The sequence below is a fragment of the Cebus imitator genome, unplaced genomic scaffold, assembly GCF_001604975.1.
Source record: "Cebus imitator isolate Cc_AM_T3 unplaced genomic scaffold, Cebus_imitator-1.0 Scaffold260, whole genome shotgun sequence".
NCBI classification, from domain to species: domain Eukaryota; kingdom Metazoa; phylum Chordata; class Mammalia; order Primates; family Cebidae; genus Cebus; species Cebus imitator.
This window is the reverse complement of record NW_016107575.1, coordinates 1140054-1155804: the sequence shown is the minus strand read 5'-3', so window position 1 is coordinate 1155804 and position 15751 is coordinate 1140054. Positions and strand designations below refer to the sequence as shown.

The window sequence follows — 15751 nt, the reverse complement described above, 5'->3', positions numbered from 1 at the left end:
CTTTCTAATTTACTTTAAAAAAAAATGTTTAAGAAAAAAAAAAAAAAAAAAAAAAAAAAAAAAAAAAAATCCCATCACCTGCAATACTGGCTACTCTTTCTTTGTTCTATGTGAAATTTAGTTAAGTGTGCCTTCTAAGCCTTTCTTCGGTTCATCGGTCTGTAGACAGGCCCGGGTGCTGCTGGTGTGGCCATCCACTGGACAGCTATTTTAGGTAGCCACAGAATCATGCATCATCGCTGCTTTAGGCTCTTGGCCTACCTGTACCTGAACCTAAGTAAGCACTCAGCCAGGCACCACTTTACCGATGAGTCAGCTGGGGAAGACTGTCAAATGATTTGCAGAAACAGAAATGTGATTTACCTCATCTACTTATCTGGAAGTCAACTCAAAAAAGAAAAATAAGTATGACTATCTTGATTTATTCTTAGTATCTTTATGTTGATGCTTCATGACTACTGCATGCTTTTTTAAATTCTCACAAATCATCCATTTAATAATCCATCAGTACAAAAGGGCATATAAATGGGTCACTTAAAATGGCCTCTGGGCCCCAACTTCCAAGAAGTCTTAGGCTACCCTTAATGTTGGAGAAGTCAGTAGAGTTTAAGCCACATTTTTCTGACTAGTAGACTAGCTTCGCTGGCTATCTTCCTTCAATTATCTTAATAAGTTCAGCGGTACAAGCGAACCCTAGTTTAACAAAATTCCTTTTAGATTTATTTCGGAGGAATAGTAGCATGATATATATATATGTGTGTGTGTGCATGTATATATATATATATATACATGCAGACACACACTCTTTGAAAGAAAGTCTCTTTAGATATCAAGCTTGAAGCTTTCTTAACAGAACAAAAGAGATGCAACATAAAATGTGATTTACACACAACTCTTCAGAGGCATGCCCTGTGTATAAAGAAGGGTCCACTCATTCTGAATCCAAACATATTCCTGGACAGTGCAAAAGGGAGCTCAGGCCAGCTGCCCACCATCAGGTCTTTTACGTGCTTTTGACTAGAATCCTTTGTTGCTGCCTGGCGTGACTGTAATTTTCTGCTATACTCTGCCTGCTGTCTGTTGAACTGAATGGATAATGACATTTTTATTTGGGTTAATGTGATATGAGATGGGGCATGTAATATGAAAAATGTTTTAAAAAGCAATGCAGAGAAAATATTATAAGACAGTGGAGCATAATCTGTATGTTGGCCAATAGCCATCATTTCAGGTTTTCTTCTTTGCATTTTACACAGCAGTTATGGAATATTTACTTTTACATGAGTTGCATACAAACAAAAGCTCTCTTTGATGGGCTTGCATAATCTTTATACAATCCACAAACCCTGCAGTTCTCCGAGATTTCTGAACAAGCAGGCAAATGTGGCATGTGCACACACACGCACAGATGAATACACAATGCTATTATCACTCAGATCTTAGTAAGACTCATTTGTTTGTTACATTTCATCTTCTTCATGGGATAATGAATGATTTTTATTTTTGTTTTATTCCAAATTTTTCACAATGCACATGTATTACACTTATAATCAGATAAAATATTAATGTTATTAGGTTTTTAAAAAGTGATTTATTACAAAAAAGAAAAGAAAACAAAAGTGATTTATTGGTATTCTTACAGACTGAATGTTTGGGTTGCTTTGAAATTCATACATTGAAGCCCCAACTCCCAGTGGAGCTGTATTTGGAGACAGGGCTTCTAAGGAAGTAATTTCGGTTAAATAAAGTCACAAGGATGGGGCCCTGATCCAACAGCATTGGTGTCCTTATAAGAAGAGACACTAGAGCACTTATGCTTATTCTGTCTCTCTCTCCCTCTCTATCTCTCTCATGCACAAAGAACAGGTCTTATGAGCACACAGCAAGATGGTGGCTACCTACAAATCAGAAAGAGAGGCCTCACTGGAAACCAACAACGCTGGTATCCAGCCTCCAAAACTGTGGGAAAATACATGTCTGGGCTGGGCACAGTGGCTCATGCCTGTAATCCCAGCACTTTGGGAGGCCAAGGCAGGCAGATCACTTGAGGTCAGGAGTTCAAAACCAGCCTGGCCAACATGGTGAAACCCCATCTCTACTGAAAATACAAAAACCCCACCTGGTGGCAGGTGCCTGTAATCCCAGCTACTCGGGAGTCTGAGGCAGAAGAATTGCTTGAACCTGGGAGGTGGAGATTGCAGTGAGCCGAGATCATGCCACTGCACCCTGGTCTAGGCAACAGAGCAAGACTGTCTTAAAAAAAAATGTGGGTTAAGTCACCCACTCAATGGTATTTGGTTGTGACAGCCCAAGCTGACTAACACAGGGCTAACAGTTCAGCAGCCAAATAGGGGAGAAAGTTTCTCATTTTGTTCCTCTCACCTCTCACATTGGTTGTCCCTATTAGAGGTGATGCTGAGTGTGAGGCTGAGCAGCTCTCTGGTAACCAGTGGTAACCATTCTGGGGAAATCACCATCCCCAGCCTAGAAAGGAAATTCCCCAAGGAAGAAAGGTTCTGCATAACCTGGAGATTATGATATAATTAAAGTACCCAGTTTTTAAATATTTTATTTTATTTTAAGTTCTGGGATACACGTGCAGGACATGCAGGTTCTGTACACAGGTAAATGTGTGCCATGCTGTTTGCTGCACCTATCAACCCATCACCTAGGTGTTAAGCCCCACATGTATTAGCTATTTATCCTGATGCTCTCCCTCCCCTTACCCCACCCCTGACAGGCCCCAGTGTGTGCTGTTCCCCACCCTGTGTTCATGTGATCTCATTGTTCAGCTCCCACTTGTACGTGAGAACATGTGATGTTTGGTTTTCTGTTCCTGTGTTAGTTTGCTGAGGACAATGACTTCCAGATCCATCCATGTTCCTGCAAAGGACATAATCTAGTTCCTTTTTATGGCTGCATAGTATTCCATGGTGTGTACGTACCACATTTTCTTTATCCAGTCCGTCACTGATGGGCACAAGTTTGTTTTTTTTTTAATGGATTTTCTACCAACTGTGTCTGCGAAATTGGGAGTCAAGGTGCAGACAGAGGGCAACAGAGTGAATTCTAAAAGGAGGAAGGGCCTAAGGAGTGGGGAAAGAGAGTCATGACCAAGAAGGGCTGACAGCTTCTGCTCAAAGGTCGTCTTCTCCTCTGCTTTTTGGTGACTCCCAGAATCTCACCACTGAGTTTCCTTCCTTGAGTGTAAGATTCTGACCTTGTTGGAGAATACTTGCCCCAAGCACAGCAAATACTCAAAGGTGCTACAAATTAGTAGGTTTCCTCCCCCTGGCACTTCACAGCTGTGTGACTTTGGGTATGTTGCCTAATCTCACTGAGTCTGGTTCTTCATCTGCAAAAATGGAAATGATACTTCCCTCGCAGAGTTGTGACGAAGATTACAAACAAAATATGTAAAACACTTGGCAAAGAAGTCAGGGAGTGGTGCAAACGTGGTAGCTGTCCTCTGGAGGGGTCCATCTTCGCAGGCTGGTTTGGATTACTGGAATCATTCTCTCCTCTTTTCTTGTTCCTCAGGGACAACTCCCATTAGAGCCATCTGTTCTTGCCTGATCATGTTAACATTGCGGCTTTTCTTGCACCTGTTCCTTCATTTTTATCTCCTCAGTCACCTCCTAGTTCAGGTGTTGCTACCTGTCACCTGGAATATGGTTGTCATCTTGCTTCTTGAGAAAAAAGATCATAGCTGAAGTATCTTTGTACTCTTAGGACTTTGACAGTGTCTGACACCCAGGTGTACTAAAGTAAGTTTTCTGAAAGAGCCTCCTGGGATCTTTTCTTTTCTTTTCTTTTCTTTTGAGACAGGTTCTCTCTCTGTCACTGAGGTTGGAGTGCCGTGGTGTGATTACGGCTCACTGCATCCTTGCCCTCCTGGGCTCAAGCCATCTTCCCATCTCAGGCCCTCAAGTATTAATAGCTGGGACTACAGACACACACAACGATGGCTGGCTAATTTTTAAAAAATGTTTTTGTAGAAATAGGGTCTCCTTATGTTGCCCAAGTTGGTCTCGAACTCCTGGGTTCAAGCCACCCTCCCACTTTGGTCTCTTGAAGTTCTGGGATTACAGGCATGAACCACCATGCCTGGCCAGGTCTTCCAAAAATACTTGTTATTTCAGTGATGCTTTGCTGAAGCCTTTGTAGATCCCCACTGACTGAAAGACACAGTACAAGATTCTCATCTTCCAGGCTCCATTAAGAATTGAATCCTGCCCATAACCATGTGATGAAGCTTAGAAGCAGATCTTCCCCCAGTCAAGCCTTTGGATGAGACTACAGCCCAGGCCAGTAGTTTGACTACTACTCCAAGAGACCTTGATCCATAGGGACTCAGCTGAGCCATGCCAGGATTCCTGACCCACAGGAACAATGAGCTAACAAAGGTTTGTTTTATGCCACTAAGTTTTGGAATAATTTTATTACACAGCAATAGACAACTAATACACTCTCAATATCACTCTTGTGTGGTAACTATTGTATGTTGTCACAGATTCATGAAGTTTTTGGTATTTGTTATATCAGGAATGGGCATAGTGCACCCCATTCTGTTGACTTTCTAGAAATAACTTTGATGACTGGTTGACCAAATGTTCCTTAAGAGACTTGACATAGAAGGTACCCAAGAAACAAACAGACTGAGGCACTGTCTCTTAGCATGAATACAGTGTGGTTTGCCGAAAACTCGCTCTGAATGAGAAGGCTGAGACTCCTGCTGGTTTTATGTGTTGCTTTGGGCGTGGCATTTGAATCTCTCTGAATGTGGGTCCTCATCCTCACCCCTAAATGAAAGGCTGATTGTAACGAGCTATTATGTTCCTTTCCACTGATGTTTGAGGATTCCAAGGAGGTCACAAAGCATCAGGTTGAGACAGTTGCTTGAGGCCATGGAGAGAGCAGCCAAATTCCTAGCTCCGGGCAGGAAAGTGTCAGATCATTGGTCCTTGTACTTTCAGCAACACATCCCATTCCTAAGAAAGCCTTTGTCACCTCTCTGACACATCAACTTCAGAATACATAGGGACCTAAAGGGCAGAATCTGGTTATTTTTGTGCTAAAATGAGAACTAGAACCCCGGACCTCCTGACTCCTGGCTTGTTGCTTTCCCACCAAAATCAGCCTCCACATTTCCTTTGCTCCTTAGTTTATTCACTTCTAGGTCATTCTATGCAGATCTGATGTCGTAAACTTGAAAAAGAAAAACTCCACCATCTTTAAGGGAGTTCCTGAAAGTCTGGACAATGCTGAGTGCTAGGGAAAACATATTTCCCACACAGAGAGAGGGAAGGAGAGGGTCTCTTTTGCATAACCCTGTCCATCTAAACGGAGATAATCCCCATGTGTTGATGGTGCATAGCCTGGGTAGTTTGTGGATCCACACATGAAGAAGAAGTCAGAAAAGAGCCACAGTGGACACCGCTGCCTTGATGTCCTAACATGACCCATGGGAGCCTGCCCCTACTTGGGGCTACTGCGAAGAGGCAACGCCTCCAGACTCTTAGCAGTTCCCCTCATCTGCACCAGAGAGGTCTGCCCCGTGGGTCTGGGGAATGGCCAGCTTGGGGGCTAAACAGCTGAAGTGGAACTGTTTTTCCTAACACAGAGTTCTGAGCAGGTCACTCCCTCACTTTCAGGTATTTAATAGGTCCTTGAGCTCCAGTGAAGTGCGCACCAAACACTCCCTCGGCACAGAGCAGTGAGCTCTATGTGCCTCAACCTACTTTTCCAGTTTTCTCTCTCACTAATCCCTTACATGTACTCTGTGTTCCAGCCAATTTGTACTCCCCTATTCCCTGAACACACCCTGTACTTTTCTGTCCAGACGCCTTGATTCCTGCAGCTCATTCCACCTGCAACGCACCTTCTCCCTCTGTCAAAACAGGAACATCTTCAGGGCTCAATTCCAGTGCTACTCACTGCCCCCTCCCTGCCACAGCCATTTCTGACACTCAAAACAGGACCCAAGGTCTGTCCCTGCCTTCCACGATTGGTAATAATGCAGGGATTTAGGTACCTTGTCGCTCTTCTACCTTATAAATTACTTAAAAATAGGAACTAATAAATATTTGTTAACCTTTATGAATTGAACATTTCACCTGATTTGGCCCTTGGTGGACCTTCGGGCAATATTTTGGGGCTGATGTCAGAGGGGTTTTTTTTGAATAAATAAGAGTCAGCTGCTGGGGGTGTAAACACATTGCTGGTTTTTAAAAAAGAAAAAAAAGTTAATACCTTCAAGTGCTCTAAATTTGTGACCAATAAATGAAAAATAAATTCCCACTAATGAAACTCACTACTTCCTTCTTCCACTACACCATTGCTAAAAGCTACCCAGATATTAAAACATCCACAACTCATTTTTATGCAAAATTTCCTTCTGCTAAGTATCAGGTCTAGCCATCTAGGTGAATAATCAAGTGTCATTTCTAATAAGTCAGTGGCTCCTGTCAAGAGTTGTGACCAATTAGAAGTCACCCCAATGAGGAGGTGGCTGCTGGCGTTGCCAAGCAACAGCCAAGCTTTGAGGCACATTTAGATGCTCTTTTAGATTTAACCAGCGGCAAGTCAGAGTGACATTATAATTCTGGCAAAGAAAAGCCAAATTATAACCCAGGATGGGGTGCCCATGATGAGGAGTGTGTTTTCTTTTAAATGCAAATGGAAAAGGAACATTTAAACCAGAATTTAAACAGTCCATCATTATACTGATTTTAATTAGGAGATTAGGTGTCAGTGGAACACGACTGTGTCTCAGGATAATGGCCTCTCGCTGCTAGATAAATACTCTGATATTCTGGAAAATGGGCAACTGGTCAGGCAAGGCCAATGTATTTTTGGACTCTGAAGTATTGATGACTGCAGCCACACTTGATTATAATGATGTTCATTTTTATTGTTCAGGAGGCTTAAGAAATAAAAGCAAATATTAAAAATAGACTGTTGGAAATGGATGCCGCCTAGAGAAGGCTGCTTGCTCTAATGTTATGGGGAAGCTGTGTTCTGCTTTAGAAGCCCTCGTATGTGACTGTCCAAAGAGTTTACAGGGAAAATTTAAAGGCCAAACTAAACTGTGCTGATGACTGTAATTCTGAAAAGACTTTTGCACTGAAATGATTGCGGCCATGCATTTACTCATAAGCTGGCTATATCAACTTAAATTTTTAAAAATTGTAGTCATTCTTGAGTAACATGTCTTCTCCAAGTCAGGAAAGGCCTACAGGGAATAATAACCACATCTGCCTCTGCCTTTAAGATTCATACATTATTGACTGTGCCTTCTTGACAGGAAACATCTGGATGAAAAGTGAAAAATTAGGCAGAGAGCTGCATCAGGGCTGGGTGAGATACCAGCCTCCCAGTTTATCTGACTTTTCTTTAACTGAGTCCCCATGCACAGCAACATGATTGGCTCGTTCACTCCTGAGTGACACATACATCCTTAGGCTCTCATTCATGAAGATTCATTGTCTCCCATATCTGCTCAGTGGGGTACCATCAGCTCTTAGTTATCTGGGTGAGTGAAGAAAACCCATCATTTATATTGGGCTTTGAGGATGGAGAACATACAAGCTACCACATTGGACTGGTTCATGCAATTTGAAGCTTAGTCTCTGCTAGAGGCCCTCAAAAATTGGGTTCCTCATGGAAGCTACCTGCAAAGGATAATTGCTCAAGAGACTCATTTCTCTCAGTAGCCAACCATGAAGTTAACAACTCATGTTCTCTCCTTTTGAAAACCGATCTGAGCCCAGAATAAACAAAGTTAAGCAGATTTCTTTACTGCAGGTCTTTCTCAAGCCTTTCCTATGCTCAGGTACATGGTGAATCTTGAAGAATATAGTTTGTAATATTTCACCAAATTATTTGACTGTGGGGCCTTTTTGGTCCTCCATATTTCAAATCCTTTTCCCTGGCAGTAATTCATAGCTTGAAGTTTATCTTCATATAAGTACAGTTTAGATGCCTTTCTCCTAAATGTATTCTTTTATTCTTGCTTACACTGAAGGTTACCTCCCACTTTTGTGCTGACTTACACAGTCTTACAAGAGTCTCAGAAAGTTATTCCTATTGATTTGATATCTTTCAAATCAGAACAGCTTAGAGGAATATACAAATATATAGATCCCACTGTGTTCTCCCTCTTTCAGATGAGTTATAAAATTTAAAAATAAAGCTAGTGCTAGCCTGGGTCCCCAGAGGAGCGTGTTATTTATACATTTTCCCTCAGAGAAGTACTAATTTAGCCCCGGTTTTATTGCCTGAAATTAAACCTATTTATTCCCTGATCCATAATAAAAGTTTTACACAATCCCAGGGTTACTACTCAGTCTTTGGTAAAGAATCCAGCAAAAGACTGTGAAAATCTAAATCTACAGTTGTGCTTTTTAAAACATCAATTCCTTGGGGGATGGAGTGAAAACTCTGGCCAGTTAATGAGACAAGATCTTCCCTAACAGCAACAAAAAATCAGTTGTTTCTCCAGGAATGCTCAGCCATCCTTTACCATAAATCCCAATAACTTGCCTGTCATAAACTATGATTCCAATATTCTCTTTTTCCTGACTTGGGCATGCATCCATCACTTTTTCCCTGGTTCTCTGTCTCTGTATATTATCCCTGGTATGACATAAGACAAAAAACCAATTTTATTTTAAATACAAATATGGCTTCATGATATGAGGCTGATTTTAAAGCAACTTTCATGCGTTGTTGACTGAGACAACCTAATATCCACATAAATGAAGACCACACCATCCAGAGCTTTCAAATATTAACCATAATTAAGGCCTCAGGTAGAGAGGGACTTAGGCTGCCAAGGTTCTAAAGGAGAAAGCCTCGGAATTCCAAGGGAAAACAAACCTTTATTTCAAGAATAAACTCTGATGTTTGATAATGAAAGTCTAAAGGCTACTTACAAATTCAGAAAGGAATAGAGATGCTGGTATTTCAAAGCTATTTCCAGGAAAACTGACTCAGGTACCCACAGCTGATTATCTGTGGCTCAGAGTTCTGAGCTATCTTTTGTCTCTATGACTCATTTTCCTCTTTGTGTCTGTGACTTTGTGAATGTGTATATATATCTGTGGCTCTCTAAAGGAAAAGCCAGCTTGCTATATCCTCTTACTTAATTTTTTCTTGATAAAATTATTTTCGTTTAATTTTTTTTTTAGCTTAGTTTCATCATGCATCCTTAGGTAGAATAGGTAGCAAGCTTCTTGGTTCTTCGATTCTTCATCCATCCTTTCATTAATTGTTCCCGAATGTCTATTATGTACCTAGTGTGTGCAGTTAACAATAAAGAACATAAGAAAAAAGACTTTGTCCTCCTGAAGCATCCACCTAGCAGAAGGAGACATACAATAAACAGGTAAACAAAATGAGATGTAGCTGGTGATAGTTCCACAGAGAAAAAGAAAGCAGGGAGGAGGTGGGGGTTCTGTGGCCAGGTCCTTCGAGCCTGGAGATGCAGTCAGTCTGAGACGGTCGGGGAGGGGACCAGCAGGACACTCACAGCACCAAGGCTTTCCACTCTGGCTCTCAGCGGAGTCTCCCTAGGGACCTCGTGACGTGAATTCTCAGTTACCATTAGAAATTCTGATTCTCTAAATCTTGCGGTGGCTGGAATTACGTAATTTTATCAAGGGTCCTGGGTGATTCTCATGTAGCCCTTGGTCCCACGAGGTTTGAGAACCAGTGACCTAGCGAACAAAGGCAGCTGGGAGATTAAAGGTTGAGGAAGCATCCAGAAACCAGGAGGTTTTGGGGACGAAGATAGGACACTCCTCATTTTGTCCCCTCCACCCATCTTCCACAGCCTAGAGGCAGCCCCCCTTGTCATTTCCTGCATCTGGCTTAGAGCTTCAAACCCCCTGCTCTTCATATGCAAAGGGAAGCTGCTTTTGGATTTGGAAAACTCTTTCCCCTCCTAATAAAGCTTGCTAACGTACAGTTCAAAATTGAGCGACTACTTCCTTGTTCCCGATGGCATCTACTATCTTACTTGGAGGCACCATCAGGAGCAGTGGGTGCCAGTGATTCCATGGGTGAAGGAAAATGACAGGGAACACGATCTATGGAGCATGAAACAGACACACATTGGTTTCACATTTCAGAAATATTATCTTTGCTGTGCACTTTTTCGTCCTTGTGTTTCTTTCCATGTGAGCAGCATTTCACACCTCTGGCTGCTCCTTCCTCTTTGAAATGCTTTCCCCTTCCACATTCTGCTGGTTTCCATTTCAGGCTGCTCTTCCTGAGTCTTCTTTATAGGTTTCTCCTCTGCTCCTCCCTTAAGTATGGTTCTCCCCAGAACCATATCTAACACATATGCTGCACGTGTCTGTGTTTTGAAGACCATCTTTCTCTCCCCTCCTACCTGAGCTCCATCTGCACTGCCATCTTCGTCTTGAAGGTTCTTCTTAGGGGCCTCCCAGTAAATTTCAACTTGCCAGGTCTAAAATCCCCAGAGGTGGGGAAAAAGTTAACTACTCCTGCCTCTGGGATGGAATTCTTTCAAATGGAAACCCAAGAACCTAAATTGAACTATATGGAGTAGAAAAAAATACCTTTCAATGGAATTTCAAGTTTATTGATAGTGTATGGTAAATAATGGGGTCTATGAAATCTCTCTCTTACCTCTTGGCATCTGTTTTTTTTTTTTTTTTTTTTTTTTTGAGATGAGGGCTGGAGTGCAATGGTGTGATCTTGGCTGACTGCAACCTCTGCCTCCTGGGTTCAAGTGATTCTCCTGCCTCTGCCTCCTGAGTAGCTGGGGTTACAGGTATGTGCAACCATTCCCAGCTACCTTTTGTAGTTTTAGTAAAGACAGGGTTTCACCACGATGGTCAGGGTAGTCTCAAACTGCTGACCTCAGGTGGTCCTCCCACCTCTGCCTCCCAAAGTGCTGGGATTACAGGCGTGAGCCACCACGTCTGGCTTCTCTCGGCATCTTAATGCTGTGGATATCTTGAGGAACTCTATTTTCTGCAATTAATTCAGGCACTATGCATTTGATTTCTGGACTAGGGGGAGAAGACTGGACCCCAAGAGCACTGAATTTGCTTGGGAAACGACAGTGAATCACTTTCTGGAGTATCCCCTGTAAGAGGTTAAAGGAATCTAGACCATGATAAAATCCCCTATCAAAGAACCATAGCCCAGGACTGCTAAACCTTAGCTTCCTTTCCTTGCTTACTTTTCTTTCTTTCTCTTTTCTTCTTTTCTCAGGTACTCTTGACCAATTTCTTTTTCACACATGAGGTTCTTTCTATGTCTACAGTGCTGGGAAGCCATTGCTTTTGAATAAAGACATATACACACTAGTGACACCGGCCACAGGATCGTCGACTTTTCTTTTCTTCCCCTGGGCTTCTCTTGGCTAACTCAACATTTTAGTGGCTGGATGTGATAAAGGGCCCACTCCATGCAGCTTGTCTGGATGGTGTAGAGCAGTGGTTTCTAACTTTAGGAAGCAGCCCCTTCCTTCACATTCTCCCGTGAAACCTCAAGAGATAACACAGATCCATGTGAGCAGAGCTCATTGCCGCAGTGGAGGCAGGTGCCCCTCCTCCTCGCATGTCCTTGTGGCGAACTTCTACTGGCGGTGGTTCCCAATACTGGCTTTACATACAGTCACCTGGGGAGCCTGAAGAAAGGTCCTCAAACCCAGGCTGCATCCCAGAGCAAACCAACTGAATCAGAATTTCCAGGTGTGGGACCCAGGCAGCAACAGTTTTCAAAGCCTGCCCCAGGTGATCCCAGCGGGCCGCAGTTGCTGAAGACTGCATCTGAGTCACTGTCCGTCTCCTGCTGTCTATGCTGTATCACAGCCAGTCTGGGAGGAAGGAACTGAGCATGTGTGGGCCATGGGCTAGCCCCGATGGCATCTGCTACCCTCCTGCAATGGTCCCATTCTGGTGAAGTATTAGCATAGCAAGCCCATGTGATCAGATGTGGGCTCTATTTTTCAAACTGCTTTACCAGTAATAAAAGAGAAAATTATATTTCCTTTGCCTAAAACCTGTTTCCATACCTCAGTTCGTTCCAAACTTAGGCAGAAAATAGAGAAGTGTTGCTTCTGACCCACCCCCAGCTTTCCACCAAGGCCCCATTTGCTACACTTCCCTTTCCTGCACCCTCCAGACAGTCCTAGGTGGCCTCTGAGCACCACTGGAAAATCACATGTAGGTAACAAGCAGTGAGACAGACGCGAAGAGCGCACTGGAGCTGGATTCTAATTTTGGCTCTGCTGCTTACTAGCTACGAGACTTGGAGCCCGCTACTTAATCTCTCTGTGCCTAGTTTCCTCCTCTGCAAAATGAGATTGTAATAATAAGGATGATAGTATTTATCTTGCAGGAATGTGGTGAAGAGGCAGTGTGTTAGTCTAAATAGGCAACCCTTGGAACCTGATGGAGCTGTGTGAGCGTGAGCTGCAGCTGCAAACAGAGACAGGCTCTGCCCCCAAACACCAACGGCCACCCATGGAAATGCCAATCAAAACCTCATTGGAAACGGGAGGGATCACTAGTTTCTGAGTGAGTCTAATCGGATACTATGAGGTGTGGAACCCCCTCCTCTTCTGGGGGACTTCGGAAGATTTATAGGAATTCAATCAGGACCATATGGGTGAGCATCTTGAGCTTAAGCTAAAAGTAGCTTTCATTTATTGAACTGAAGACAGGCTACTCTGGAACATCCAGGCAGGGTGGATGGCAGAAACTCAGGGCACCCCAGCCAAGCTTTGGAAGCTCCCTTGCTCTAGAGATGTCTGTGTACCTGGACTGGAACTGAAGAAGCCCCCTAATCACTTCACATCAGAAGGGCTCAAGTTCTCTCTCCCAGCAAACACCAAAGGCAGACCAGCAATGGAGGGGGCTGTCAGGCTGAGATACGAGACACAGCAGTCAGGATCTGGTGTGTGAGAAACTGGTCTGGAGGCCATATAAACACCAGGTTTTGGGTGCACAGCTGACAGAGAAGAGCGGGTCATTGAGTAGGGAAAGGAGAGTGTCCAGGACCTTAGAGAGCTGGCAGCAACTTGCGGAGCCTGCCCTTCCCTTGAACTTGGCCTAGAGGTGAACTTGGGTGTTCCTGCCTGCCATGATCGCCCACCCCTCCTCAGTCAGTCTCTGCCATCACCTCCCTATTTAAGACTCGATTGGTAGCCCACCTTTGTTTCATGCTGTTCTCTAGTTTCTTGCTACGTAAAGTGTGGTTCATTGTCTGGAAACAATGAAACTATCTGGCAGGGTGTTGTAAATGCAGATTCTCAGGCTACCCTGGCCCTATTGAATCAAAGTCTACATTGCAGCCAGATCCCCAGGTGATCCATGATAACATGAAAATCTGCCAGACACTGTTACAGTTTTCTCCTGGGGTCCCCAAAGCACCTTCAGCTCTGTTTCTGGACACAGACGAATGCCCTGTGTACTTGTTGATTTTCAATTCGTTTATGGCAACCGGGGGATGTGGGAGGCTGGAGAAACGAAAGACACTCAGCACAGCATCCGGTGCTTTAATAGAGAGGCCTGAAGGTCGCAGTGGGCAAGGCCTTTTCATGTGTCACCTGGGCAAGTGATGCAACATGAACTGGCTCTCCATCACGATTTGGAGAGAAGACACCTGCTCCATAAGAGAAGAAAGTTTGAATTCCTCATGTCTTACCTCGTTCAGCTTTTCAGGACTGAAAACAGACATCAGGGCACCTCTGACCTCTTCCCACCTTTTGTCACGTAAAAACAGAACACTGTCGGCTACAGACTTGAACTCCAAACCCGATGCCTGTTGGGAAGTAGCAAGCAGAGGGTCAGGACTTGGAGCCAAAGCCACCTTGGTGGCAATACAGGTCCATGACAAACACCCTGGTTAAAGTACATCAATGACCAACAAGTTAGGAGGTTTCTCTTGCAAGGATACAGAGGAAGAATAGAAAGGCTTGCAGGCCATGATAGGAAGATCCATAGCCAGAGCCCAGAGGGAGCAAACGGGCAAGCTCTGGAAGCTCAGTTGTACCCCACTACAATGCGGTCACCGTCGTAAAGACAATCCAATGACTTCTGTGTGTGTGTTCTGCAGTCCTCCTACTGAGCGGGGATTCTCTGCAGATAAACAAGGCAGGCTTCCTGGAGATGGCCTAGCCTTTCCTGGGAATTAGTTTCATGTCTGAACTTTGTGGCACAGGGTTTTGTGTGACTGAATTGGTTAGGATGTGTCCGGAGTTGAGAGACTCACTCGTCTGGGCGCTTGCTGTATGAGTGGAGGGAGGGGGAAGGGGGAAAAAGGAGAGGCCTTCAGAAGCGTGTGTCAGGAGAGCTGCTTCCAAGAGCATGCCTGCCATAATGTTCTATCGGTCATTCATTCTTTTCTCAGTCAGCAAAAATCAGTTGACAGCCTGATGGGCTGAATTGTTATGGGCTGAATTGGGCTCCCCAACCCCAAACTTCATAGGTTTAAATCCTGACCCCAAGAACCTCAGAACGTGACTGTGCAGTCGACCTTCTATATCTGGGCGATCTGCATCTGTGGATTCAACCAGTCATGGATCAAAAATATGCAGAAAAAATTCCACCAAGCTCTGAAAAGCAAAACTTGAAGTTCCCCTGTACAGAGAACTACACTGACTCCATGTAAATGAAGTGATGCATAGGCATTGTATTAGGTATTATAAGTAATCTAGAGCTGATTTAAAGCATAGAGAAGGATGTGCACAGGTTATATGCAAATACTATGCCATTTTATATCAGAAACTTAAGCATCCACAGATTCTGGTGTCCTGAGCAAGGGCGGGTCCTGGAACCAATCCCACAAGATACTGAGGGATGGCTGATTTGGAGATATGGTCTTTAAAGAGATAATTAAGGCTGGGCGCGATGGCTCACACCTGTAATCCTAGCACTTTGGGAGGCTGAGGCAAGCAGATCACCTAAGGTCAGGAGTTCGAGACCAGTCTGGCCAACATGGCAAAACCCCTCTACTAAAAATACAAAAATCCAGGCGTGCTGTCGCGCACCTGTAATCCCAGCTACTTGGGAGGCTTAGGCAGGAAGAATTGCTCAAACCTGGGAGGCAGAGGTTGCAGTGACCTGAGATTGTGCCACCGCACTCCAGCCTGGCTACAGAGAGAGAATCCATCTCAAAAAAAGAGGTAATTAAGGTAAAATAAGGTCATTAGGGTGGGCCCTAATCCAAGATGACTGGTGTACTTTTTGGAAGAGGAGATTAGGACACAGACACACATAGAAGGAAGACCATGTGTGGATATAGGCAGAAGACAGCCATATACAAGCCAAAGAGAGGCCTCAGGAGAAACCAACACTGCTGACACCTTGACTTCAGGCTTCCGGTCTCCAGCACTGTGGGAAAATCAATTTCTATTGTTTAAACCCCCAGTCTATGGTTGGCTGGTATAGTAGCCTAGTAAACTCATACAGGGTTCAAGAAGTTGTCTATACCACGTTGAAGGAAAAAGACTTTGCTTTGACCCTCATGGAGTAGGCGGCCTAGAGGGGAGGCAGAGAGTAAACTCATAAGCTAACAACTAGATGGAAAGTGAATTTTCCTGGAGAGAAAGTGTATTTCTTGGAGGAAGTATATTTTCCTGGAGGGAAAATAGGGTAAGGAGGGACATGGGTGGGGAACATGGTTGGGAGACTTCTCCGAGGTGAGAACTTCGGTTTCCTCATCCCTTCTTCCCAGGCCATTCTGTTTCTTTCTAAAACCGGTTGTCCCA

The 15751-nt window shown here is 44.0% G+C and overlaps 1 protein-coding gene across 2 annotated transcripts in view; it reads right to left on the bottom strand.

Annotated features, from left to right (window-relative positions):
• Positions 1-15751, bottom strand: part of TBXAS1 (thromboxane A synthase 1) — a 183627-nt gene that overhangs the window by 70644 nt on the left and 97232 nt on the right. For both annotated transcript variants that reach the window (XM_017499801.2, XM_017499799.2), the window contains exon 5: positions 13687-13803. In XM_017499801.2, the coding sequence (XP_017355290.1) occupies positions 13687-13803 (117 nt within the window). The remainder of the gene's footprint in view (positions 1-13686; positions 13804-15751) is intronic.